Raw genomic sequence first — 25,074 nt, forward strand, 5'->3', positions numbered from 1 at the left:
CTCCCAGGCCATCTGACAGGCTACCTCACCTGAGGTGGCTTTCGTGTTTCCTCTGCTTTTGGTTTCTGTGGATTTCCTCGATGTTTTGGGGCTTTGAGACAGTCTTATTTTGAGGCCCTGGCTGGCCAGGGACTCACAATGACCCTCCCTCATTAGCCTCCAGAGTACCGAACAGGCCACACCTCACTTGGCTTGGTGTTCTTATACAAGTGGATGGCACAGGCAAAGAATGCTGGGTTAACTGGACAGGGAGCCTCTTTGGGATGCTCCGGAGTCCACAAGTCAAGGCAGAACAGGGAGCTTGGCTTGGCGGTAAAGACATGGCTGCATCTGTCACCTGTCAGGGTGCCTCTGGGAAACTCTCTGGCTCCTGGCTCCTGAATGCTGTCCAGGCACCCGAGAGCTGATTTACAACCTCGCTCATTTGATTGTGTGCGTGCATGAGTGTTCCATGGTGCCCGCATGGAGTTCAGAGGGTAAGTCTGAGCAGTCCTCTCTGCCTGTGGATCCCATGGGGAAATCCAGGCTAGGATTTGGACAGAAGATTTCAGTCAGGAGACAGGGAGAGCTGTTTCTCCCAGGACTGGGTGCTTTACATCTACAAGCTTCTGTCTGTCGGGCTAGGGTTGAGGGAAATCAAGACCTAACAACACAGGACAGAGCGGGTCTCCCCTTAGGCAATGGCTGCCATGGTGCCCAAACCTTTGGGACCAGATCTCTCTGCTGACTTGGGGCTGGGAGGTGGGGAGCCCCTAGCCGGGGTCTACACCTGTGGGGAACACAGCCAGGCCGGGATCCCGGGCTACCTCCCATGACCTGAGCGGGGCAGCAGGACAGCAGCACAGGCAATGCCTGCAAAGGACTCGGGGAAGTGCAGGTCTCTCTCCCACTCATCCGTCTCAGTGTTGTACACCTGCACAATGCCTGTGACATTGTTCAGCCTCCAGTTGTAGCCACCCACAATGTAGATCTTCCTCTCCAGCAGGCAGCAGCCAGCTTCTGACTGACCAGCACGCATGGGGGTCACACTGGTCCACTGGTCAGCATCTGGCACGTAGTACTCCACAGCCAACACATCAAAGCAGCGGTCCACGTGGTCCATGCGGCCACCTAGGGCATAGATGCGGCCAGCAGCGCCCAACATAGCGTGCAGCACGCGGGGCTCACGCATGGGCGCCCTGGGTTCCCATCGGTCGGCTGCTGGATCATAGCACTGCAGCGCCTTCTTGTCCTCCGCTGAGACGCCATAGCCACCTGAGATGTAGAGGCGACCAGCAGCCGCAGCCCCCGCATGGCCCCAGGTGCGGCGCTTGAGTGGGCAGGCAAAGTCCCAACTGTCACGGCGTGGGCAGTAGCGCTCGACAGACGCCAGGCTGCCCGCACGATTGCGGCCACCAGTGGCATACAGCAGCCCACCCAGTGCAGTGAGCTGGAACTGCACGCGGCTCTCACGCAGTGCCCGCAGCCGCAGCCAGCGATTGCGCTGTGGATCATAGCGGTAGCAGGCGTCCACAGCGCCCTCGCCACTGCGGTGCTGCAGGTGCTGGCCGCCAGCCACGTACACGAAGTTATCCAGCACAGCCACGCCCGCGTGGCTGCAGCCCAGCTCCATCTCCGTGAGCTCGCGGAAGTGGCGGGCCCCAGGCTCAGGCAACTGGAACACCTTGCTGCTGACAGCTCGGTCACTGTCGGTATAGGGTGTGCCTCCGAAGGCTACCAGGGACGCCACATCGGAGCGCACAGCTGTGCGTGGAGACTGCATGTCATGCTGGCGGCAGGGCAGCACGTGGTAGCTGAAGGCCTCCAGCAGGTACTGGCGACACAGGGCATCGTCCAGCATGACGTCGAGTGTCTGCACGCTGTCCACCAGCTCGGCAGGCTGCATGAGCGGGAAGCGCACATGGCGTAGCACGAGGCTGGCGCGGGCGCGGCGGGCCGGATCATGCTGCAGCCAGCGCACAGCAGCGCGGAACAGGTCAATCTCTGCACAACTCTGCAGCCGGTTGCTCTGCAGAAAGAAGACAAGGCGCTCGAGTGGCAGGCGCAGAAAGTCCTCCTCTGCTGCTATCTGCAGAAAGTGGCGGAATGTGAAGGCATCTACTGACTCACGAAGTGATGTCAGGCTGAAGGTGGTGGCCATCTGGCCAATGTGCAGGCACGTCTCTACGCTCATGGCAGCTTTCAGGAAGTCCTCGCACAGCTCCACCACCGGCAGCATCTGCAGAAACACGGCAGCACCCAGCACGTCCTGCACACAGTCTAGGTCCAGTGTCACCTCAGCACTGTAGGCGAAATCGATGATGTGACGCAGGCCACGTGCAGACACACCCTGCAGCTGGATGACAGCCTGGCTGGCCTCACGCATGCCGCCAGTGAACATGGCCCTGGAGATGGGAACACACCCGTGAGCAGGGCCCGCAGAGAGCCAAAGCTTGCTGTACCCTCAGCCCAGCCTCTGTGCAGCCACAGGGGAGCCAGCTATCACTGCGGGCACCTCTGTGTGGGCCCAGCCCTGAAGGCTGACTGGTAGGTTTCCTGAGGAGGTTTAAGTTGCAGATGCACAGCTATCTGCCACCTTGAGCTCCAAGTCAGGGACAGCCTGTGTTTGCCCCCCATTCCCCCCAACACACCAGGACCCAGGATCTCTTCACTGACTGCCTGCAGGCACAACCACCTTCCCCAGCCTGGAATCTACGAAATGAGGGTCAAAGGGGCTGCCTGTTTCCCCTAAGCTGTTGGGAAGGTCCCAAGAGGTCACTGCCCACAAGGGGCTGTGTCCATTACTGCTGTCTACAGGAAGAAACTTTAGAGATGGCACTCATGCCCAGGCATGGCCCAGCATCAGCTGAGTCCTCAGCCTGTGTAAGACTTTTGTTAAGGGCCCCTGGAACCATGTGACAGCTGATATGGGGGTGTGGGGATGGGGGGGTGGTTGCAGACCCATGCATGAGGTCTCTGGAAAGGCTTGGGGTCAAGTCTCAACTTCCAGCAGGAAGGAGAGAACTGTGTCCATAGGGGTCCCTGGGTGACATTCTCTAACACTGTACAACAGCCCTCACAACTGTGAGCAGGCCTTCCTGCCAGAGAGGGAGGATACCCCACCCATCATCAAAGGTGATATCCACCCTACAGTGGTCTGCTTGATGCACCCTAGGCTCAGGTTATAGCAGGAGTGAGGCCATAGGTGTCATGGAGGTATTGTTGCCCAATGCCATCGTCCTGTGGGACCGCGTCCTGGGCCTCCCTAGGACCATGAGGAACAGCTCATAGCCCCAGCCCCTGCCTGTCCCCCAGAGTCCCTACCAGCCCCTGGGCACTTCAGTAAGAAAAGAGGCCAGACCAGACAACAGGATGGAGTTTTGCCTTTTAAGGCCTCATGGGCCACATTGCCAGAGCGGGGGTGCCTTTAAAAGGCATTGCTGGCTAGGCTGCCCACCCGCCCCCAAATCCAGAGTAAAAATAGCACCGATGCCCCAGTTGGCTGCAGCAGCTCCCCATAACAGCTTTGCTGGGCCCCAGGGAGCGTGCTGGGCTGAGAGGGACATATGGCCTGATATATGTGCCTAGGTGACAGTAGTCACGGAGAATGAAGGCCTAGCACAGGTCTCCAAGGACAACCATTCCAGCTCCCTCCCTCACTGGCAGGAGCATCCCCTGATGAGACAGCTCCACTGGGCCCTTAGTTCTGCCTCATTCCCAGGACAAGGAAAAGTAGATGGACCATGCATGCCTGGGGCAGGATACAGGGGAGCCACAGAGGAGACAAGAGACCTCTCTGGGCTCCAAGAGCCAGTTGCACAGACACCTCAGGGCCTGAGCACCAGCGCTCCCATGTCCCTCCAGGGTCTCTGTTGCTGGCTTTAGTGACTTGGAGGGGACACCATGGCAGCAAGGGGCTCACTACTACTTTATCCCTGCTGGGCGTACATGGCATCAATGCTGACACACAGCAGGTGTTGGATGAAGGCTTAGGAAGGGGAGGCTGAGGCTGGGTTGGTAGAGCCTGCCTGAGCATGTGTGAAGCCCCAGGTGTACTGCTGCAGACTGTCTGCCTAGCACTGGGGAGGTAGAAGTAGAGCATCAGGAATTCATGGGCATCTTGGGCTATACATTGTGAGTATGAAGCTAGCCTGGGCTATGTGAGATCTATCTCAAGAGAGAAAAGTGAGGGGAGGGACAAGAAAGCCTTCAAGATGGCTCAGTGGGTGGGGGCTCTTGCTGCCAAGTCTGACTACCTGAATTCAGTTCCCAGGATCCACATGGTGGAGAGAACTCACTCCTACAGGATGTCCTCTGACCTCCATGTGCACCACGGTACACACATGCCTTCACCCCCCACTCACTATCACATGCACACACATGAAAATGAAGTAAATAAAGTGAAGAGAGATGAGGGACGCTCTCGGTGGTTAGCGTGCTTACTTAGTGTGCAACAGGACTGAGAAATAAAGACACACACAAAACCTCAGAGGTCAGGTGCTGGCACACGAGGATGAAGCTGGGGCATTTTGACTTGTGGTTAACCCAAGCTACACAGCAAAACCTGGTTATTAAAACAAGGAGGTGGCTGCTACATACGTCCCCAGTGAATGTGGCAGAGGTGTCAACTCAAGTCCCCAGGGCTAGGCTTACCTAAAGTAGTCACTGCAGGCCGCCAAGACCACCTTGTGTGCATGGAAGGCTTCACTGTTGACAGTGAGGACCACATCGAGCAGCTGGCCCTGTGCACGGAGGGCAGCCAGGCCCTGCAGGAGGCCAGTGCTATGGCCAGCCGCAGAGAAGGTGCACTTGAGGGCCCCATTCCTGTCGGCCAAGCTGCAAGGACAGCAGAGGAGAGATGTGGTTCAGAGACCTCCAGGTGGACACACACCCCCATACGCACGCAGTGACATGGGTGACACTTGGTACTGTGGTACTGAGTGCAGAAGCAGCTAAGACAGCGCCCCACGCAGGGAGGATGCAGGGTAGCAGGCCAATGAGGGAAGGGGAAGAGACCATCAAACACACCAGGATCTTCTTATAGAGAAGCCCTAAAACCAGGCAGAGGCCCAGCCTATGCCACACAGGGAAAACAGCCTGACTGTCCATCATGGTAAGGGCCCTACCTAGAATCCCCCGTGAGGGGTTGCACACCTTGCATCCCAACACTCTGGAAATGGGCACAGGCGTTCAGGTTACCCTCACTACAGAGTGAGTTTCATGAAAGCCGGTGAAGGCTGGGTGAGAACTTATTTCATAAAACGAACGGAGGATGGTGGTGCACGCCTTTAACCTCAGCACTCGGAAGGCAGAGGCAGGTAGATTTCTGTGAGTTAGAGGCTAGCCTGGTGTAAAAATAGGGTTCCAGAGCAGTCCACAGTGGGGCTGTCTAAAACAAGAAAAGCCAAAAGTCAAACACACACACATACCCCTTCGTGGCCTGACTCCCATTACTCCCTCCAGCCCCACAAGCCCCTGGTGTTCCCTTCAGACACCTGTTACTGAAGCTCTGCACAGAACACCACTCACCTCTGTCTGTGTCCCTATAGCCATCTCCCTCTCTGAACCACCAGCCCTCTTGGACCTGCCCTTCCACTCTGGGGCCAAGAATGTGGAACACTGGGCCTCTTGAGAAGAGGGGGGAGGACTTGGGATGTCTACCCACCAGTTCCTCGAGCTGCTCTATCTGCATGGGTCCTGGACTCCCGCCATCACTGGCCTGCTGCCCAATTTGGATGGCCTTCTAGAGACCCTCAGGTGGGGAATCAGGCATTGCAGGGCTGGGCACTGGTTGATGAGATGATGGGTGCTCAGACTCAGGGTAAGGGTCAATGGTGTTGCAAGGTACAGTCTGCCCTGGATAGGAAGCCATGAGTCCTTGAGGTGGCAGGAAAGCTGTCTTGGAGGCTGGCCAGCACTGCAGGTACCTGGCTGCTGGGGTCAGGGAGAGAAGGAGTACAGATAGACCAAAGGTACTGGCTTGTCCTGCGGTCTCTCCTGGGCCAGTGAGACTAGCACCTGCCTCTGTCCTCTGAGCATAGTGACATTCTTCCCAGAATGTCTACTATGGCCATCCAAGGCCCAGGCTTCTCACACCCACAACAGACATGGGACTCAGAGGCTCTGGGAGGTATTGCTACATCAAGGACAAGGGCTTAAGGCCACCTTTATGCTCCATGGACAGAGCACCACAGCTTCCTGTGGCCCAGGCAGCCTAGACTCCTGGTGCTATTCCTCATGAAACTGCAAGGGACTGGGGACACTGACACCCTCGGTGGATATATGTAGGCTGTGCAACAGGGACAAAGATCACACAACATCCCGGCCTGGTTTTGCATCCCAGTTGCAGGTGGGGCATGCAGGCCTCATTGCTCAAGAGATAAGGAGCTGGCCAAGAGCTGGGTAGAGTCTGGAGCTGGCAGACCCCTGCTGCTGCTCCACTGGGGGAGACAGTAAGGCTCATTGGTTAGGGCAGAAGCCATAGACTGACAGCCAGGCTCAGATGTCACTGTAGGGAGGTGACAGCTTGTGTGACCCTCTCACAAGACAAAGGTGTTTCTCCCTCCTGGGAAGCTAATTAAAGAGACAGGAGGACTGCTGCAAATTCAAGGCCATCCTGAACTGAGCACCACCTTGTAAAGACAGAATAAAAAGGCAAGCACAGTGGCCCTGAGGGTAAAGGCACCAAGTTTATCTCCTTAACCCACAAAACACTGAGAACTGATCCCTGCAAGTTGTCCTCTGCCCTCCACACACGGTCACTCATTCCCCCAAATAAATGTAATAAATAATAAAACACCAGAGATTAACAACTTGGGGGCCCCAGAACAAGTGTCCCCACAGCAAGGGACCTTGGCTACACATGTTGAGGGTGGGCACAAATACCATCTTCCACTGTGGTCCCCAGAGTCACCCACGGCTGCAGGCTAGCCTAAGCCAGGTTGAACCCCAACAGCTATGAGACACAGCTTTAAGAGATACCACTCAAGGGAGCTCGCCAAACTGTGACTTAATGGGCCATAGGATGGCAATGACCTCTCAGGCAGGCCAGTGTCTTGGGCTCTCCTGGGAACCTGCACACATGGGGTTGATCAGGTCAGATCTCGAGGCTCTTGAAGGTTCTCCTCTTACCTGTAATGCTCATTCATTTATTCATCCAGTTACACATGTGACCCCCACCTTGTGATTTCATAGGCCTTAAGAGGAGCAGAGGGAAACAGTACGTTTGTGTATGCCCCAGACAGGACACAGAGAGAAAGTGTGGTGATGGGGGGGGGTGATCAGCATTGCCAAGCACCTGCCCACAAGATACAGGAATGGTGTGGGAGAGCAGACATGTCCTCAGGGCCACAGTGCTACTGTTTATCCTGCTGGCAGAGAGCTAGAACCCATAGTGACAGGCCGGGCACGCAAGATGGCTCAGCAGGTAAAGGTGCTGTGGCTTCTCAGGGGAAGGAGAGCTGACACCTACAGGTTGCTTCCACAGCTACTGTGGCATGTGCCCCATCCCCAGCACAGCAAGTGCAACTGTGATGATTTCTTAAAAGACCTGCGGGTACATGATGGACTTGGCAGGAGCCCTCTGACACACCAGGTCAGCTTTTCTCAGCTGTCAAGGTAGCAAGGCCCTCTGAGATCACCATGCAGCTCTACAGGAACAAAGGCAAAGCCTTCCAGTTACTGAGGGACTTCTTAGTTCACAGAGACTTTGGGGCAGGAGAAGGGCTTTGCACCAGATATAAATAGCATCATGTGGCAAGTGTCCACTGAACATTGAGCTACTGTGATTCTCCAAATATAAAGAACATCATGAAAGTAATATAAAACCTGCGTCCTGATGAAAGGTGCTTGGTGTGAAGAGATCACTCAGTGCTTAACAGTACTTCTACCCTTGCAGACCTAAGTTCAGTTCTCGGCACCATCTTAAGTGGCTCCTAACCACCTGCTATTGTGGTTCAAGAGGAGCTTATGCTTCCTTTCTGCCTCAGTGGGCACCCACACACACATAGTCAGCCCTCATATAGGCACATAGACATAAACAAACAAACAAAACTTCTGCCAACAGTGGTGGTACACATCTTTTATCACAGCACTAGGAAGGTAGAGGCAGGTAGAGTTCTATGAGTTCAAAGCCAGCCTGATCTATAGTGAGGTCCAGGATGGCCAGGGATACACAGAGAAACTGTGCATTGAAAACTAAAAATAGGCTGGGGAGATGGCTCAGCGGTTAAGAGCACTGACCACTTCTTCCAGAGGTTCTGAGTTCAATTCCCAGCAACCACACGGTGGCTCACAACCATCTGTAATGGGATCCAGTGTCCTCTTCTGGTGTGTCTGAAGACAGCTACAGTGATGTACTCATATAAATAAAATAAATAAATCTTAAAAAAAAAACAAAAAATAAACAATAAAATAATAATAAGAAGAAGAAGAATAAACAAACAAAAAAGCAAAGCAGGAGCTGAAGAAATGACCTAGTGGTTAAGAGCACTGGCCCTTCTTGCAAATGACCACGTTTCAGTTCCCACACCACATGGCAGTTCACGTCATTTATAACTCTAGATCCAGGGGATCTGACGCCCTCTTCTGGACTCCACAGGCACTACACACATGTGGAGCACAGACATGCATGCAGGCAAAACACACATACATTAATAAGAAATGTAGAATGAAGAATGATATAGAAGCTGGGAGCTGAGAGTTAACAAGAAAGGAAGCAGAGTCCCTAAGAAACAGCAGAAAGGAAGCTCACACGTTAGTGTGGACAAGCTCAACCTTCCTACCTGCAAACAACCATCACTTGGAATCTGTGAGGAACAGAGTCTGTGGCCTGCATCATGATGCCTTATGTGCAACCTGTGCCACCCTTCCCACTTTCTGTCATCTCCAAATGACACAACGCCTAGTGTGACACAATGCACCGTGTGGCTGTCCTGGTGAACTGAGTGAGGATTAACAAGGAAGGTCACTGCTGCTCAGCTTTCCCAGTGCCCCAAGTGCCACATGGGCCACATGGAACAGAGACATCACCAGCAGTCTTCCCCAGGGCTGGATCCTGCACTACACTGACCTGACAGTGAGATGTGGGTCAGCAGTGCAGTAGTGTGAGGTCACAGGGGTGAGCAACTGCTGACTGAACTGGTGCTGGCTCCTGGGAGGGCATTTGTGCTGGTACTCCAAACTCAGCCAGAAGCCCTTGGCCCTGTGGGGTGGGAGGGTGCTACTACCTTTGTCCTGTTAAACACACATGCTGTCAAACTGACTTCAAGATGCTCCCATTGTAAGCTCTGGGATTAGCACTGCTCAGCCGTGGCCACAAACACTAGACAGCAGCTAATTCAGACTTGGTCAAAGTACTCAGAATAAATGACTAAGTGCTCAGTCCTGCAAAGGACAACGGTACCCCACCCTCTAGGCTTAGGGGACACTGTGGGTGGAAGGGGACAGAAAGAATGTAAGCACTGGAGGATGGGAGGAGGACTGTGGCATGCTGTCCTCGGCCGGCATATGGCATAGGGCTGTACTCAGGAACTTCCCTGCACAAGGACAAGAGCAAGCCACCCAGCTCAGCCAGCATTCCAGCAGGCAGCATTAACTGGACTCTGTGGCACGCACTCAGGCACACACGCGCACACGCGCGCGCGCGCACGCACGCACACACACACACACACACACACACACGCACACACACACGCACACACACACACAAAGGAGAGGACACAAACACGAAGCAGTGGGTAGAGAAGCTGAGGGTGCATAGAATCATAGCACATATGAAGTTACTGAAGAATAAAAGGCTTTTTTAAAAATGAAAACCTGTGTGTATGGTGTGGATCCATTTTTCTTCAAATACTGTCTGTCTGTTTTGCTTGCCTGAGAACCAGGCATTAGGGCAGGAAGGGCCATGGGGTCTCTGTCACAGGTGGCCATTGCTACATTCTCAGGCAGCAGGGAGGCACTGAAGAGCCCAGCTTGTGGGAGCCAGCCCAAATCCTCACTGGTGAGGACAGTGGAGCTAGACTAAGTGCCCTGTCTCCCGAGTCCTCTGCTGTTACATTTCTCTGGGGAAAAAAAGTAAAGGACCCAGAGTTGATCCGGCACTTGACATGAGTAAAAACACTTGCCACCAATGACACAAAGCTGACAATCCCTAGGGCCCACGTGGAAGGACAGAGACAATGTCCACAGGTTGTCCTATGACTTCTACAAGGCACTATACTGTATGTATGCACACTCACACACAGGGATAGGATAAAAAACCAATATAATTAGTTTACCCAGAGAAGTGACCAGAGTCTGGGATCCACCTCGGAAACAGGCAGCCTGGGCCTGAAAGGCAGAGGCAGCACACACGGCCAGGGGCACCTTTGGTCTTCTGATCTCTGCAGCTGGTGGCTTGGACTAAGCTTCTGTCCCTTAGGCATTAGCAAGTCCCTGACATGGTCACTCTGTCCCTTCTGGCTGAGAAGCCTCTGCCATGAACCTACCCACCTAGGCTGAGCCACTCTGGGGTACACTGAGTCCCCATAGTTGAGACAGTGCAGCTCAGCCAGGTCATCGATGGACAAGACAGGGCTGTCCTGCCTGGGCTATGACTAAGGTCACCTCTGCCAACACCAGGACCAGTACTGGGCGGAGGGAGGACCCATTACTCAGAACAGTTCTAGACAGTGGGCGGCCACATGGTGGGGCCCCCTGAGCCAGTCCGAATCTCCAGACAGCCACTCGAGTCATGGTGGCCGGCCTGTGAGTCATCAGTCAGTGCGTCAGCAACCCTGAACCGGACAGTCTCCAGAGGCCGCTCACCACCCACCCTGGCTGTACCCTCGGCCTGGGTTTGGAGTAGCCTCACATTCCATCTCAGGCCTGGCCCAGGTCCAGCCATCCTGCCATTCTCCCATCCATGATTCCCCCTGTACTGCCCAAGGGACCCAGGCAGGGTCCAATTCTGTGCTGGACACAGGCATATACCAGGCCATCAAAGTGTGTGAAGCCCTGGGTGGGTGCATGGCCCTCGTGGGCCCACCTGTTTGGAGACCCAGGTGTGGGGACTGCTACTTTGAGTTCCCAGCCCTCACCCTACAATCCTGTTCTAGGGACATCATGCCAGATCAGGCAGCTAGAGAAAGGGCCCACAAGCTCAGACACACCAGCTGTGGCAGGCCACCCTAGTGACCAGAGCCTCATGGAGCACTGGGAGCTAGGAGCTGGCAGGGGACATGGCCCTGGCCCCCACCCACCCGCTGGCCTTGTCCTCAAGGCCGGCTTTGGCTTTCCAAACCCCAGAACCATTCTTCTCAGAACGTCGAAAAAACAGGCAAGAACAAGAAGGAATTTCATGGAAACATTTCTTTGGGGTTTAGTAAAATCCGTTCCCACCCCCACGCAGAGTACAGGCTCGCCGCCTTGCACACCCTGTTCTGACGCTGGTCCCTGCTCCCCCAGCCCGGCCACTTCTACTTTCAAAGCCAATTTCACTTTTATTGTCCATGTGGTTCGCTGCAGCACAGCACAGCTAGCTGGCTCACACTCTGATTGCACTGCCGCCCCACCCTCGGTCCCCCAAACATGCAGTGGGGGACACAGCTTCAGGAAACAGTACAGTATCAGATTGGTTTCCTCAGATCAGCAACAGGGCCCTGGAACATCTCCAAGACCATTCCCAGAGAGCCTGGATGGGTGGGGATCATACAAGGACCTGGGTGGCAGGACAGTAGAGTGTCAACAGATGTGGATGTCAGAGACCTTGAATAAGGAGAGCTCAGGCTGGAGCATAGTGGCCCAGGGCCTCATCTCAGGCCCTCAGCCATGTTAGGACCACCTCCCTGACCATCCTCAGACCCTTCCCCAGGACTCTGCAGCTTCCCCATGAGCTAGCAAATGTCTTTCTTTTAAAATGGGGAAACTGAGGCACTGGGACCTCTCCTAGCTTTGAGTACCTCATCTTCTTATTGGTATAGCATTCTGTTCCCAGCAAAATCCCAGTGGCTCTGGCCCTAACTACTAAGGCAGAGGGTGTAGAGCTCTGGGGTCCAGCAACCCACCCCTTCCTGTTGCCATGGTTACCCAATGTTTCCCAGTCTGGGCACAGCACTCCAGCTACAGGATCAGCTCACTGTGCTCTGGCACTTCCCGCCAGCCAGAGACATGCAAGCCAGCAGCCCCCACTCACTCACTCACGTCAGCAAACCCTCCCCTGGGATGCTCCCTGGCTCTTGGCCCACAGCCTGCTCTACAGTGGCAGCCCTCTCTTTTGGGGTTCATCTCTAATGTCAGGGGGAACAGCAAGGTACCTGCTATGGGCTTGCACCAGGCTAGCCTGTGGCAAAAGAAAGCCAGATTTGGGAGGGGCAAGCAGAAGCCCAGAGGCCACTGAAGGTTCTCAAACCACTGACAGCAAGGGAGAAGCCATGAGACACATATTGCTGGAGGTAGGCCACAGGTCTGAGGCAGAATGCTAGCCTAGGATAAGCCTGGCCTTGGGGCCCAACCTTAGCCACTTGAAAGACCAGACTGGACTCTCTGCCTCCAGACTCAGCAAGCATCTTCTCCACTGAGGCAGTGTTTCTGGGCTGCACCTGAAGACAGCCTGAGGGGCAGTGGGAGGTGAGGTGGGAGTAAGAAAGAGGGTGCCTGTGTCATACTGGACTAGGAGACACTTCCTTAAAGGAACCAGCACCAGGTCCCCCAAGAACTCTTGGGAAGTGAGAGATGTTGTTCCCAAGCGCAGATGAAAGGTGAGCCCAGCAGAACTGCCCATTGTCTCCCTGGAAAATGGGGTGTGGTAGGGGCCAGTTGGAAAGCACTAGTTAGCAAGATGGGTTCCGAGAACGGAGTGCTAGCAGACTAGGAGCCGGCTGCTTTACATGCCCATCTCTGGCAGGTCAGGAACCATCTGAGGACCGGACTGTCCCTCACAGCCAATGACAAGCCCCACCCTTGCCCAAGTGCCGATACCTGTTAGGAACACCAAAGAGCAGGTCATGTGCTACAGAGGCTCAAAGAGGATATGGGGTATTAATGTGCCAGCTTCCTCCGACCACTGCTTCTGTCATCTGGACTCACAGCTGGAGCACAGCACTAGATGTCACCATAGGGATATACCCTGCAGGCTGTGAGTGGAATGCTCCTACCTGACGGGCTCACCACTGACCCAGGAACATTGAGGAAATACTCTAAGACCCAGAGAGGCTCACACTTTCTGAAGACCACAGAGAAGGGACTAGAACTCCTTACCAATTCACTTGCTCCCCTCAGCCCCAGACAAAAGGTGCAGGACGTCACTGAGATGCAGCTGCAAGGTCGCTCCTCAAAGCCTAACTGAGTTGGGGCATGGAGCTCAGGAGCTGGAGGAGGCAAAGCCCCCAGACTTTATCCCAAAAGGACACCATGAGGCACCCCATTGCCTTAATGAGGAATGGAAGTTCCCTGCAGATGAAGGCCTGACAGCCACCCTGGGAGACTGCAGGGCCTGGCTGCTTTCCCTGCTCCTTGCTCCCTTCAGAACTTCATCCATCTGCTCCTAGCCTACCTCCCCATGGCTGAAACAGGAGCTCTGGGAGGCCAGCCAGAAGGGCTTCCTCCTGCCACATCCTGATATCCACCCCCACAGGGAAGGAGCTTTGCCACATCAGTGACCTGGACAGTTGGTGGCAAGGTCCAGGTGTGAGTGTGAGGGGTGGGTGGAGAGATGGACGAGAGGACCGTAAATGTGTGCTTTGGCATTGGTGTCTCCAGTGTATGTCTCTGTTTCTAAGCATGGCCTCTACACCCTCACATTCGTACAAGTGGTCAGCTCCCTCTGCTCTGACTCTCACTACTCTGTACTCCCAGAGACCCCCAGTGAACTCCACTATCCCACCTCCACATGCAGTCAGCCTGTTGTAGTCCCTTCCATAGCAGTTCTTGGAGTGCATTCATTCTCTCTCTCATTCTCTCTCTCTCTCTCTCTCTCTCTCTCTCTCTCTCTCTCTCTTCCCTGGGACTTTGTTTTCATGACAGTTTCTCTGTGTAGTCCTTGCTGTCCTAGAACTTGCTCTGTAGATCAGGCTAACAGAGACCCCCCTGCCCCTGCCCCTGCCTCCTGAGTGCTGGAATTAGAGGTGCGGGCCACCACTGCCTTGCATTCCCTAAGACTTCTTAGCTCCAGATGGAAGGAAGCTCTTTCCCCTGTGGAGTTGCAAGACTGGAGGGGTATGCAAGCCTAGGTCAGGGCGGCAGCTAGGGAAAGGGATGGATTCGCTGAGATTTCTCCATGCATGCCTATGTGTGCATATACATGTGCCATGGCATGCATGTGTTCACCACCTGGACCCAGGCAGGACATGATGGCAGGGCCGCTAACCACTGAACCTTCTCTCTGATCAGGCTGATGGCCTTGAGACAAACCTGGTCCAGAACTCCGACACCAGGTCCTGCTCCATCATTCTGCAGGGCACTCCTTTGAGACAGGGTCTCACTGCACCTGGAGCTAGGCTGGTGGCCAGCCAGCAACAGTGCCCTCCTGTCTATGCCCTGCAGTGCTGAGTTGAAGGCAGCACACAGCACCAGGCCTGGGGCCTTCCTGGGTGACTAGACTCAAGTCTTCAGGCTTATACAGGCTTATACAGGCTTATACAGGCTCAGATGCCTCCTCAGCCCAGGAAGCCTCCTCACAGCAAAACTTCCATCTTCCACAATTCCTGCCACACTTTGCTTGAAGCCTCCCCACCCCGCCCCACAGTAGGCAGCTGCCCGTGCGAGCCTGCTGAGCTTCCTAGGTAGCCAGGGTGAGGAGGCCAGGCTGGTGATGAGTGGTTAGCAGCTATGGCAGGATAGCCGGCTCCACTCTGGCCACTGAGAGGCCCCAGAAAGGTCAGCAAGCTGCCAGCACTGACCCACACCCTCCCAGAGTGACAAAGGCTGATGGGAAAGGGGTGGTGGAATCTATGCAGCGATTCCTGTGAGCAAGGATGTGTGCGCGTCTGTGCATGTGCGTGTGTGTGTGTGTGTGTGTGTGTGTGTGTGTGTGTGTATCACAATGGGAAACCATTGGCACCTGAAGAGATACAGGCAGAAGGTAGGGGTGCCCAGCAGCTTCCCCCAGGGCTGCACACACACAGCTGAGGGGGTGGAAGAGCTGCTTGGGAACCACAGTGGCTCTCTAGGCGCCTGTCACCTGGCAGCTACTCCACCCAGCCCAGCTCCGACCGTCCGGGTAGCGGAAGATTCCAGGAGATCCCATGTCTCCACTCTCACTCTCTGCTTTCAAGCTGGGCTTGAATTCTCCCGTCCCGTGGAGAGCAGGCTCCGGATATCCAGCCCAGACGCCCCGCCCGGTTCCTGGCTTTGACCCCTGTGGAATTTCATGGCTGTGGTGTCAAAAAACATCTTCAGCCTCTATCCTTGAGTGTCTGCCTCAGGCCCTTTAAAAGCTGGAAGGTCGTGCTCTGCAGGCTGAGAGCTTGATCCCTGAAGCAGGAGATGCTGAGTTTCCTATTGCTCCTGGGCACAGTGGATGCTCGCTCGCTCGCAGTGGATGGAGCTGAGTGTCCACCGGGTGGGTCCCCGTAAGGAACAGCACAGGAGGAGGGGAGTGCTGCTGGGAAGGGCGGGCGGCGCAGGAAGGGCCAGACCGGGGTTAACAAGTGTTAAGAGAGCCAGTCCGAACAGCTGCACAGCGGCTACCAGAGCAGGGTGTGTGTGTGCATCGCCTGGGGACCCCATGGCCCCGACCTCCACTGCAGACAGCTGAACAGCTCGGCTGCCTTCTCTTCTAACTAAGGGAAGGTTGTGCGGGGCTGCTCTGTTTACTGATCCCCTAGACTCTGTCCCCAAATAAAGGATGGTGGTCTTTGACCCACTGGCATGGAGGGCGGTGCATCTGCCAGACAACCACTCAGCATCCACACTACTGCCAAGGTCCTGCCCTCAGGTTCACAGGCCCTTAAAGGACATAAGATGTGATGGAGCAGTTGGGGATACATAGGCCTGTCATCAGCTAAGGGCAAGACAAGGGATGCTGTGGGGCCTGGCAGGTGTCAGGCAGCTGTGTAATCTTACGAAGGTCTTTCTGGTCCAAGTTGGAGACAATATCAGGCCAAGGGCTTAAGCAGGGTAGCTAGTTGAGTGAACCCTTGCTGACTGGCACTCTGCCTCGCCTCGTGTGGCTGCAAGCTTCTTTTGAATGGAATGACGGTTTTAGGGATGGAATACAAGTCTCCCTCCAGGTTCACTAAGCAAAGAGGGCCTCAGAGGGAAGCAACGAGATTGTGGCCCAGGTCCCATGCCACCTCTGTCCATGAGACACTTGCAGACAGCACAGCTTGGCTACTCCAGGCCAGAGAGTCTCGCCCTTCCACACACCCTGATAACACATCTCCATCTCCCAGCCCTCAGCCAGGCAGAAACCCAAGGGCCTATGGCCACCCACCCTGCTCAGCGCATTGTACACAAATGCCACATGCCCTTGGTCCCAAGCCTGCTCTGTCCCAGGCCCAAGGGCCTTCAAATAGCAGGATGAGTGGTCACTGCTGACAGCCTCCCTCGCTCTCCTCTGCCCACACCTGGTCTACAAGCACATGAGAGGCCAGATCCTGTCGCAAGGATGGTGTCAGCTGAGCCAGGAGTGCTAAGACTGGCCTGTCCACCTCCTCTGAGCCCCATGGCCCCTCAGCCATCTCAGCCCATGGTCACACCCATCCTCAGGTGTGGGAGGCAGGGGATGACAGTGTTAGGAAGGGGGCAGGAAACTGCCAGGACTTCCACACCAACAGGACACCGGCCCCACTAACAAAACCTTTCTCAGGCCAGGTATCAGGCACATGGTTCATGACTTTAATTCCAGGACAGAGGATGCACAGGCATGTGGATCTCTATGAGTTCAATGTTAGCCTCATCTACTTAGCAAGATCCTGGACAGCCTCTTTCAACAATACACCCAAAACCTTTCTTCTCAGCAGCCGTGCCAATGACAATGAGCCTGTCCCCGGAGCTCAAAGCTACCAGGTTGCCACAGTCCAGCTGCAAGCCTGCTGCCTGCACCTGCACCAGCATGGCTGCAGCATAGGCTCCCATCCTGGCTCTGGGAGTCCCTGTGTTGACCACAGAGGCCAGCCAGAACTCAGGCACTTACCTGTACCCCTCAGGGCACTATGGCATGTGCTCCCAGAGCCAGAGTTCATATAACCGGGTGGTGTGGCACTTTCTTCTCCCACCCCCATGCCAAGGGCTGCAATGCTCCAGGTGTCTGTCACTCTTAGTACCTCCTACTACAGTGTGGTGAGTGACATCCAGGCACACCCATGAAGAAGCAGGCAGGGTGTAGCATGTACAGACACAACCCCTAGCCCTCCCATGCCTGCATGACCCCAAGGGGCCAAGGGTGGTGGCTTTTCAAGTGGTGATGTCTTGCCCTCCCTTTGCAGGGGCCATGGAGATTCCAGAGTCTTCCCAGCATTGAGAAGAACCAAACTCCTTGGAAGCCCTGGCCTCAGCAGAGCAAATCAAGGGAACATTTAGATACTCCAGGTCACTAAGTCAGGCCGTCCCATGATAAGCCATCTGGCTACCACTTCCCCTGTCCCTGTCCTCCAAATGAGGCCAGGGGTCAAGTGGAGGTGGCAAGTCTCTCGTGGTCACATGACACCCCTATCTTCACCGTCCTGGTGGCTAAAACTTCAGCTCTCTCAAGGAGAAGCTGGTGCAGGCTCACTTAGCCTGGGAGAAGGCATCTCAAAGCAAGTGCTCTTTGTCCCTAGGCCAGGCTCGGCCCTCCTCTCTGCCTGCCACTGCCAGCCTGGTGGCCACACTGTCTACTGAGCTTCATTCAGCTCAGACATTATGACAGGCTCCACTAGGCAACGGGGTTTGTTGCTCCCGAGAGATGAGGGAAGGGAAGCCAGGCTTTTTCTTCTCTCGTAACTAGGAGAGAAGTCAGAACAAACAAGTTACATAACAGAAGGGACAGTGTGGGCAGCATGGCCCTGAGTTGTGTCAACATAACATGGTGGGGAACGCAGATGTTACCCCCAGCATGGCCAGATGACACCAGTCTTCCTGGGTAGATGAGGGCATGGCCTGACAGGTTCCAGAGATGGTGACACAGTCAAGGACAGTGTCCCTGTTCCTGGGGGCTTCACTGTCTCCCTAGAAAGACCCGACCCCATCCACAAGGACCATCATCAAAGCACACCAGGGAGTGACTAAGATATCACTAGGTACCACATGAACGCTGCACAGAGCCCCACTACCACACATTCGCTAATCACGCTACACACAGCCCAACTGGCCTACATCACTGGGGACAAGTTCCAACAGTCCTGAAGCCACAGCAGGGGGCAGGGTGTAGACGTTCCCACTGAGACCAAAGTGTCTCAATGAAGCTTCCATGGCAGGCGGGGCTTCTGTGTATAAGACAGGGTCTGGCACAGCATCCCCATAGCTATCCTGCCCTGGCCTTTTGACAATGCTGTGGGTGAAGACTGGGTCAGCCCCACCAGGGGCAGAGCAGACACTGCCCTCCAGCTCCTATGGAATAGAAGCAAACAAACCTCTTTGCTTATAAATTTCTGTTCTCACTTTTTTTTCTTTTTTCTTTTTTTTGGAGCTGGGGACCGAACCCAGGGCCTTGCGCTTGCTAGGCAAGAGCTCTACCACTGAGCTAAATCCCCAACCCTCTGTTCTCACTTTTAGCTCACTTAATTTTGGTTTCATTCTTGCTACTCAGTGCATGTCCTCTGCCACTCAGCAGCCCCTGGGAGGATATGTCCACTCCATTCCTTCCTCCCTTCCTATCTGTGTCTCACTCTGCAAGCCTGGAACTCACTGTATAGCACCAGCTGGCCTCGAACTTGAAGCAATCAATCTTCTTAAGTGCTAAAATTACAGATGTTGGGACAGTACCCCTCTTAGCTGTGATCCTGTCACAACCAATGACAACCAGCCCCAAAACGAGCAAAGACATCCAGCAGGTTAAGACATTATAAATAAAATGGTTATTAGCCACACAGTGGAGTATTACTTGATCATGAAAAGGGATGAAACACTGATCTATGCCACAATATAGATACACTTTGAAACAGAAAGCAAGCTGAGAGGAGCCCAACTGAGGAAGGAACATTTTTACGATGGGTGAGGTATGCCAGGTGTGGTGGCACATATCTTTAATCCAAGCTACAATGTGAGTTCCAGTACAGCCAGGACACAGAGAAACCCTGTGTCAAACAAAACAAACAAGCCAGATGGTGGTGGTGCATACCTTTAATCCCAGGACTCAGCAGACAGAGGCAGATGGATCTCTGAGTTTGCGGCGGAAGCTAACAGGTTCTAAGGTAGCCTGGGCTACACAGCAAGAGCCTATCAAGAGAAATGGTGAAAGGATAGAGGAAGGGAAGAGGAAGGAGGAGTGAGGGGAGGGAAGGGGGGGAAGGGGAAGGGAGGGGGAGGGGGGAGGGAGGGGGCAGGGATTCCGTCATCTCACATAATCTCATCAATATGTAAAGTCCAGACCAGGTGACTCCATAGGCAGGAAGCAGGGGGACAGAGGACAGGGCCCTATGGGGTATAAAACTCGAGTGTGTTTCTGTGGATATGCTAACTGCCACAGAAGTATCCACTGATTTCAGGCTACACAGTTTTACTTTAAAAGATTAAAACCCAGCCAGGGTTGGTGGCACACACCTGTTACCCAAAAGCACGAGGGGGGGCGCTAAGGAATTCAAGGCCAGCCTCAGCTACATATCAAGTGTTGGAGCAGCCTAAGCTGCATGACACTCTGTCTCAAACAGAAACCAAACAAAGACCAAGCTGTGGAGAAGGCTCAGTCGGTCAGAAAAGTGGCCATCACACAGCAAAGGCTGCATAGCCAATGCCCATACTTAAAAACAACAAAAGCAAGCAGCCAGACCCAGAGGTGCATGCCTGTAACTACAGCATCAGGGAGAGAAGACAGATGGATTCATTACTCAATGGCAAGCACAGGCTCAGGGACAAACAAACAAACAAGACAGACAGACAGACAAAAACCTCTCCAGACAATTGCCAAAGGGAGGAGGGAGCTGGAAGGAAATACGATGACCTCTGATCTGGCATGTACACATATCACACACACACACACACACACACAAATAAATGCCAAGGAGATGGCTCAGTGGGTAGGGGCACTTGCTTGCTGCCAAGCCAGAAGAGCTGGGAAGAATTGCCATCAATAGTTTTAGCTGTGACCACATGCACAGGACAGAGCCACTGGGGCAATAGTGGTCTGGCTGCTATGGGCATAAACAACCACTCTCTGACTTGACATGTCTACAACTGGGATTTCAGTCAAAAGCCTGGGTCTGGAGAGGTCATAGATGTGGGTGGAGAAGCACTGCTGTGCCTCTGTTAAATGGACTTGATGTACCAGTCAAGCTGCCTGCTACAGAACCATTTGTGTCTGCTGCCAACTCTGGCTAGAATTCTCTCCACAGTAGGTAGCAGTGACTGCAGACCCATAACTTGTCAAAGCACCGAGAATAAGAGACTCTGAATGCTCAGCCCTAAATGGGACATCTATCTACCCTGACGAGGCTTGTGGACCATCACGGACAGGGTGTAAAGAATGTAAGAGTTGGGCTGGAGAGATGGCTCAAGGTTAAGAACCCTGTTTTTCCAGAGGACCCGGGTTGAATTCCCAGGACCTACATGGTAGCTTACAATTCCAATTCCAGAGGATCTGCCACCTTCCTCTGACCTCAAGGCCACTGTACGCGTGTGGAGAATAGACATATATGCAGGCAAAGCACCCATACACAGTAAATAAAAATAAAGTCTAGGGGCTGGAGAGATGGCTCAGTGGTTAAGAGCACTGACTGCTCTTCCAGAGGTCCTGAGTTCAAATCCCAGCAACCACATGGTGGCTCACAACCATCTGTAATGAGATCTGATGCCCTCTTCTGGTGTGTCTGAAGACAGCTACAGTGTACTTATATATAATAAATAAATAAATCTTTAAAAAAAAAAATAAAGTCTAAATTCGGCATGCTGGCACTAGTGCAGCCATTAACCCCAGCATTGGGGTGGCAGAGGCAGGTGGAGGTGGAGCTCTGTGCATTCCAGGCCAGCTTGGTCTACAAAGAGAGGTCCAGGGCAACCAGCACTACACAGAGAAACCCAGTCTTGAAAAACAAACAAACAAACAAACAAACAAACACCCAAAAATAATTTTTAAAAGGCCAGGGGAGGGGGGGAGCTGGAGAGCTCTTTTTTTTTTTTTTTTTTTTTTTTTTTGTTCTTTTTTTTTCGGGGCTGGGGACTGAACCCAGGGCCGTGCGCTTCCTAGGTAAGCCCTCTACCACTGAGCTAAATCCCCAGCCCCGCTGGAGAGCTCTTACAGAGGACTCACATTCAATCCCCAGCTCCATACAGTGGCTTACAACTCCACCGCCAGGGACCGATGCCTTCTTCAAGCCTCCAAGGGCAGCAGGCACAGACAAGGTGCACAGACATATATGCAGGCAAAACACTCTCAAACATAAAACAAATAAATCTCAAAAAATAATTAATGAACAATAAGTGAAAAGACTCAAGTTCTAGGGATAATGCACACTGTTAGCCCAGGACTCCTGCAGGCAAGGGGATCAGGAGTTCAAAGCCAGTCTGTGCTAAACAGTAAATGTCAGGTCACTGAGAACCACACGGTCAAACAACAACATGAAAACCCTGGAAGAAGGCAGACCAGCAGTTAAGATCAGGCACTGTTCTTCTAGGGGGCCCAAGTTTAGTTTCTGGCACCCATGACGGGCAGCTCACAGCAGCAGCTCCTGATGAGGCCCATTCTTCTGGTCTCCACAGGTACCCGCACACAGCATATACTCCAGACAGATACTCATGAATACATTTTTAAAATACATTTTTAAGCCAGGGGTGCTGGCATGCACACCTTTAGCACCAGTACTCCGGAAGCAGAGGCAGGCAGATCTCTATGAGTTTGAGGTCAACCATGTCTACAAAGTGAATTCTAGGACAGCCAGGGCTATCCAGAGAAACCATCTTGAAATATGAACAAATAAAAAAATATATCTTTAAAATCTTTATCCTAGGGATCTGGCCAGCTGTTCCCTATTATCTGGCCCCTAAGCCCTGCCCACTTGTTCCCCAATGATTCCATGATCCATCCCTGCTACAGACCTTCAGTCCTGACCCCCAACTCTGTCACATCTCAGTGGGCTGCCTGTCTTCTGAGGCCCGAGCCCCCTGTTTCTGCAGTTGCTGATGGCCTGTATGGAGCCCCTGGTTGGCTCTGACCTCACGCTGAAGCCTCCTGCTGCTCACCAGCAGCTCTGCTAACAGGCAGGCTCAGTGCCTCCTCTAGGTGGTGCAGGGCTTCCCTAATCCGTATCCACCCTCCAGTCCTAATGCTCAACTCAGGTCCACAGGCCACCAGATCTTTTCCTGCCCCTAGGCCCTGCTTGAGGACCAACTTTATCCATGGTCAAATGGTCCACTGCCCTTGGCTTTTGTTTATTCCCAAACCATCTAGAGCCTGAATTTCCTCCTTGGCCTCCCAAGGATGGTGGCTGTCTCAGGGCAGGGGTTCCTGGCTCTGGGTCAGTGTGAAAACTGAGGAAGGGGGAGTGATCCCTAAGACAGGTGCTCTTCCCCCGAGACTCCAGACCAATTCGCAAAAGTGTATTGCAACAGAAAGTTCTTGAGTTCAAGGTTGGCCTATGCTATACAATCAGACACTGTCTCAAAAATAGGGTGGGTAGGGAGGGGTGGGGGCAGGGTATATGACTCAGTAGTACAGTCCTCACCTACCATGCACCACAGGAGTGGTGACACATGGCTGTCATCTTGACCCTTTGGGTTGAGGAAAGATGATCAGCAGTTTGATGTTATCCTCAGCTACATGTCAACTGTGAGACCAGCCTGGGCTATATGATTCCTCATCTTGAAAAAACAAAATAAAATATTTTAAAATACCTGCCATCTTTATGCAAATTGCCAAGTTCAAGAAACCCACCTTAGGAATTGACTAGGAAAGAGTGGCCTCATTTAACTAAAAGGGTGAATGTGGCCCCAATATCTGAGGGCAAGACCTCCAATCCAATCATTTAGAATGAGGGAAGGGAGACTTAAACCCTTTGAAGGGTGGAAGGAAGGGGATCTTAAAGAAAGACCTTAATCTTCTGAGACTGCTTGTCTTCTCTTAAGTGCTCAAACTCCACAAATATATCCCCACCTCTCACAACCCCTGGGACTCTCTGGCCATCATGATGGATCTGCTGGGGCCCCAAGGTTGCCTCAGTGTCCCCTCTAGACATGCCCAAGTCCCTTGTCCACCTACCAGGCTCCTAGACAATTTTCTGACAATCAAAACCTGTTGAGGTCTCACAGTGGCGGCCTCAGTGTCTCCCCAGATGTGTCCAGCCCCCCCCCAGGTGACTGGCCTCAGTATTCCCCTCCAGACATGCCCAGGCCTCTTGTTCCCTGCCAGGCCCTACACGGTTCCCTGTCCATAGGGTCCTGTGGAGGTCCCCAGGTGGTCTCAGTGTTTCCTTCAGGAACGCCTCGGTTCCTTCCCGGGCCCCGGGGTCCTTGTGCAGCTTCCCACGTCACCTTCCCAGAACCCCTTCAGCTCCGGGCTCGCAGCTCTTAGGAAGCCCGGCCTTAGGCAGCCCTCAGGCCTGCGCCATAGCTCAGGACCTTAGCAGCTAGGGACTCGAACGTCCACGCCCCCGGCGGCCCCGAGTCAGCCTTGCCCGGGCCAAGAGGTGCATGCCAACAAAGACACAGGACTCACCTGCTCGGGCGCTCGGGGCTCTGGCCAGAGCCGCTGCTGCCGCCGGACTCCGCCATCTTCCGCCGCGCGCCCGAGCGATGGAGCGGCGCGCGGACCCGGAGACCGAGGCCTGGGCAGCGGGCGGAGCCTGCTGAGAGCGAGGGAGGGACTTGGTGATGGGCGGAGCTTGGGGCAGGAGCGGGGCCTGAGGAGAGCAGGTCGGAGAGCAACTAGAGGAGCCGAGGGAAAGCGTGGGAGCCCGGAACAGTCTGGGGGCGGGGCCTAAAGGGACCAAGGGAGGGACCAAAAAGCGGTAGGCGGGGATTGATGGGCGGGCGGAGCCTGTGCAAAGAGGTGGAGCTTAAGACCTAAGAGGGGTGCAATGAGAATTATAAGCAGGACCTAAGAGTGGACCTAAGGAAGATGGTACCTGAAGTGGGGTTGAGGGTTGAAAAAGTCATGGCCTGAGGATCTCTGAGGGGAGGAGTCTGAGGAAGGTGATTCAGGCAGGACGTGATCTAAAGAGGGACAGGGCCTATGGAAAGGAGGGAAGAGGCCTGTGGAAGAACAGTTCTATAGGAGAAAAGATTGGCTCCAAGGTATTGGCGTGGGGCGGGGCTTGGCTGTGGAAAGAGTTGCTGGAAGGCCTATGCGGGAAATGGAATCCTGTTACTTCTCAACATAATCTGGAAGGGGAAGGTGGCCTGAGGGGCATTCTTGAGGGTAGATATATGCTGGAACAGAAAAGTGAAGGACTGGAGCCGTCCCTGAAGAAGGAAGGAAAGGAGCCCAGGATGATGAAGGGAAATGTCTGGTTTGAGAGGGACGTGGTCAGCGGAGGGGTGAGGCTTAGGTCCTTACAGGGCAAATGGAAGGATGGGAGGGTCTTTTAATTAAGAGCAGAACTGACTCCTGAGAGCACGTGTCTGGTATGGAAAGAGGGCGGGATCCACGTGCGGGAGGGGCCTGGGCGGGGCCAGAGCTGGGAAAGGACTTAGATGGGATGGGGCTAATCATAATGAGGGGGGCAGATCTGGAGTGGAGGGGAGGGCTGGGGAGGAGCCTTGATCTGAGAGGCGGAACCTAAGAGGTATAGGTCCAGCTATGAAGGGCGGGGCAAACGAGGTGTGGGCGAGACGGCGCACGGATGTGGGCGTGGTTTATCGTTGGCAGGGGCGTGACGGCTCAGATGGCACGTTCTGATAAGTGAAGGAACCAAAGCCCCTGAGTGCACAGACCCTCTTCACCAGCACCAGCACTGTGCCCTGAGCGATATCCCTTTCCCAGCCTGAACCCAACCCTCTGACTTCCAACCCTTTGCTCCAGCACTTTCAGCATATGGTAAGCTCAGAACC

General features: G+C 54.1%; 1 protein-coding gene across 1 annotated transcript; it reads right to left on the reverse strand.

Annotated features, from left to right (window-relative positions):
• Positions 1–244: 244 nt before the first annotated feature.
• On the reverse strand, positions 245–23,952 carry Klhl26 (kelch like family member 26). The gene is made up of 4 exons (XM_032919015.1): positions 23,741–23,952; positions 4,633–4,815; positions 321–2,384; positions 245–254 (listed from the first exon to the last, which is right to left on the reverse strand). Exons 1-3 carry the CDS (start codon positions 23,794–23,796, stop codon positions 803–805), a joined length of 1,821 nt encoding a protein of 606 aa, XP_032774906.1. The 5' UTR covers positions 23,797–23,952; the 3' UTR covers positions 245–254; positions 321–802.
• Positions 23,953–25,074: the final 1,122 nt, after the last annotated feature.

Source organism: Rattus rattus, chromosome 13 (genome assembly GCF_011064425.1).
Source record: "Rattus rattus isolate New Zealand chromosome 13, Rrattus_CSIRO_v1, whole genome shotgun sequence".
NCBI lineage: Eukaryota > Metazoa > Chordata > Mammalia > Rodentia > Muridae > Rattus > Rattus rattus.

Coding starts and splice junctions, on each gene's coding strand:
- Klhl26 (XM_032919015.1), bottom strand. CDS start 23,796: ATGGCGGAGTCCGGCGGCAGCAGCGGCTCTGGCCAGAGCCCCGAGCGC. Junction 4,816..23,740: donor AGCCCCGAGCGCCCGAGCAG/GTGAGTCCTGTG, acceptor CTGTCCTTGCAG/CTTGGCCGACAGGAATGGGG. Junction 2,385..4,632: donor GCCTGCAGTGACTACTTTAG/GTAAGCCTAGCC, acceptor TCCCATCTCCAG/GGCCATGTTCACTGGCGGCA.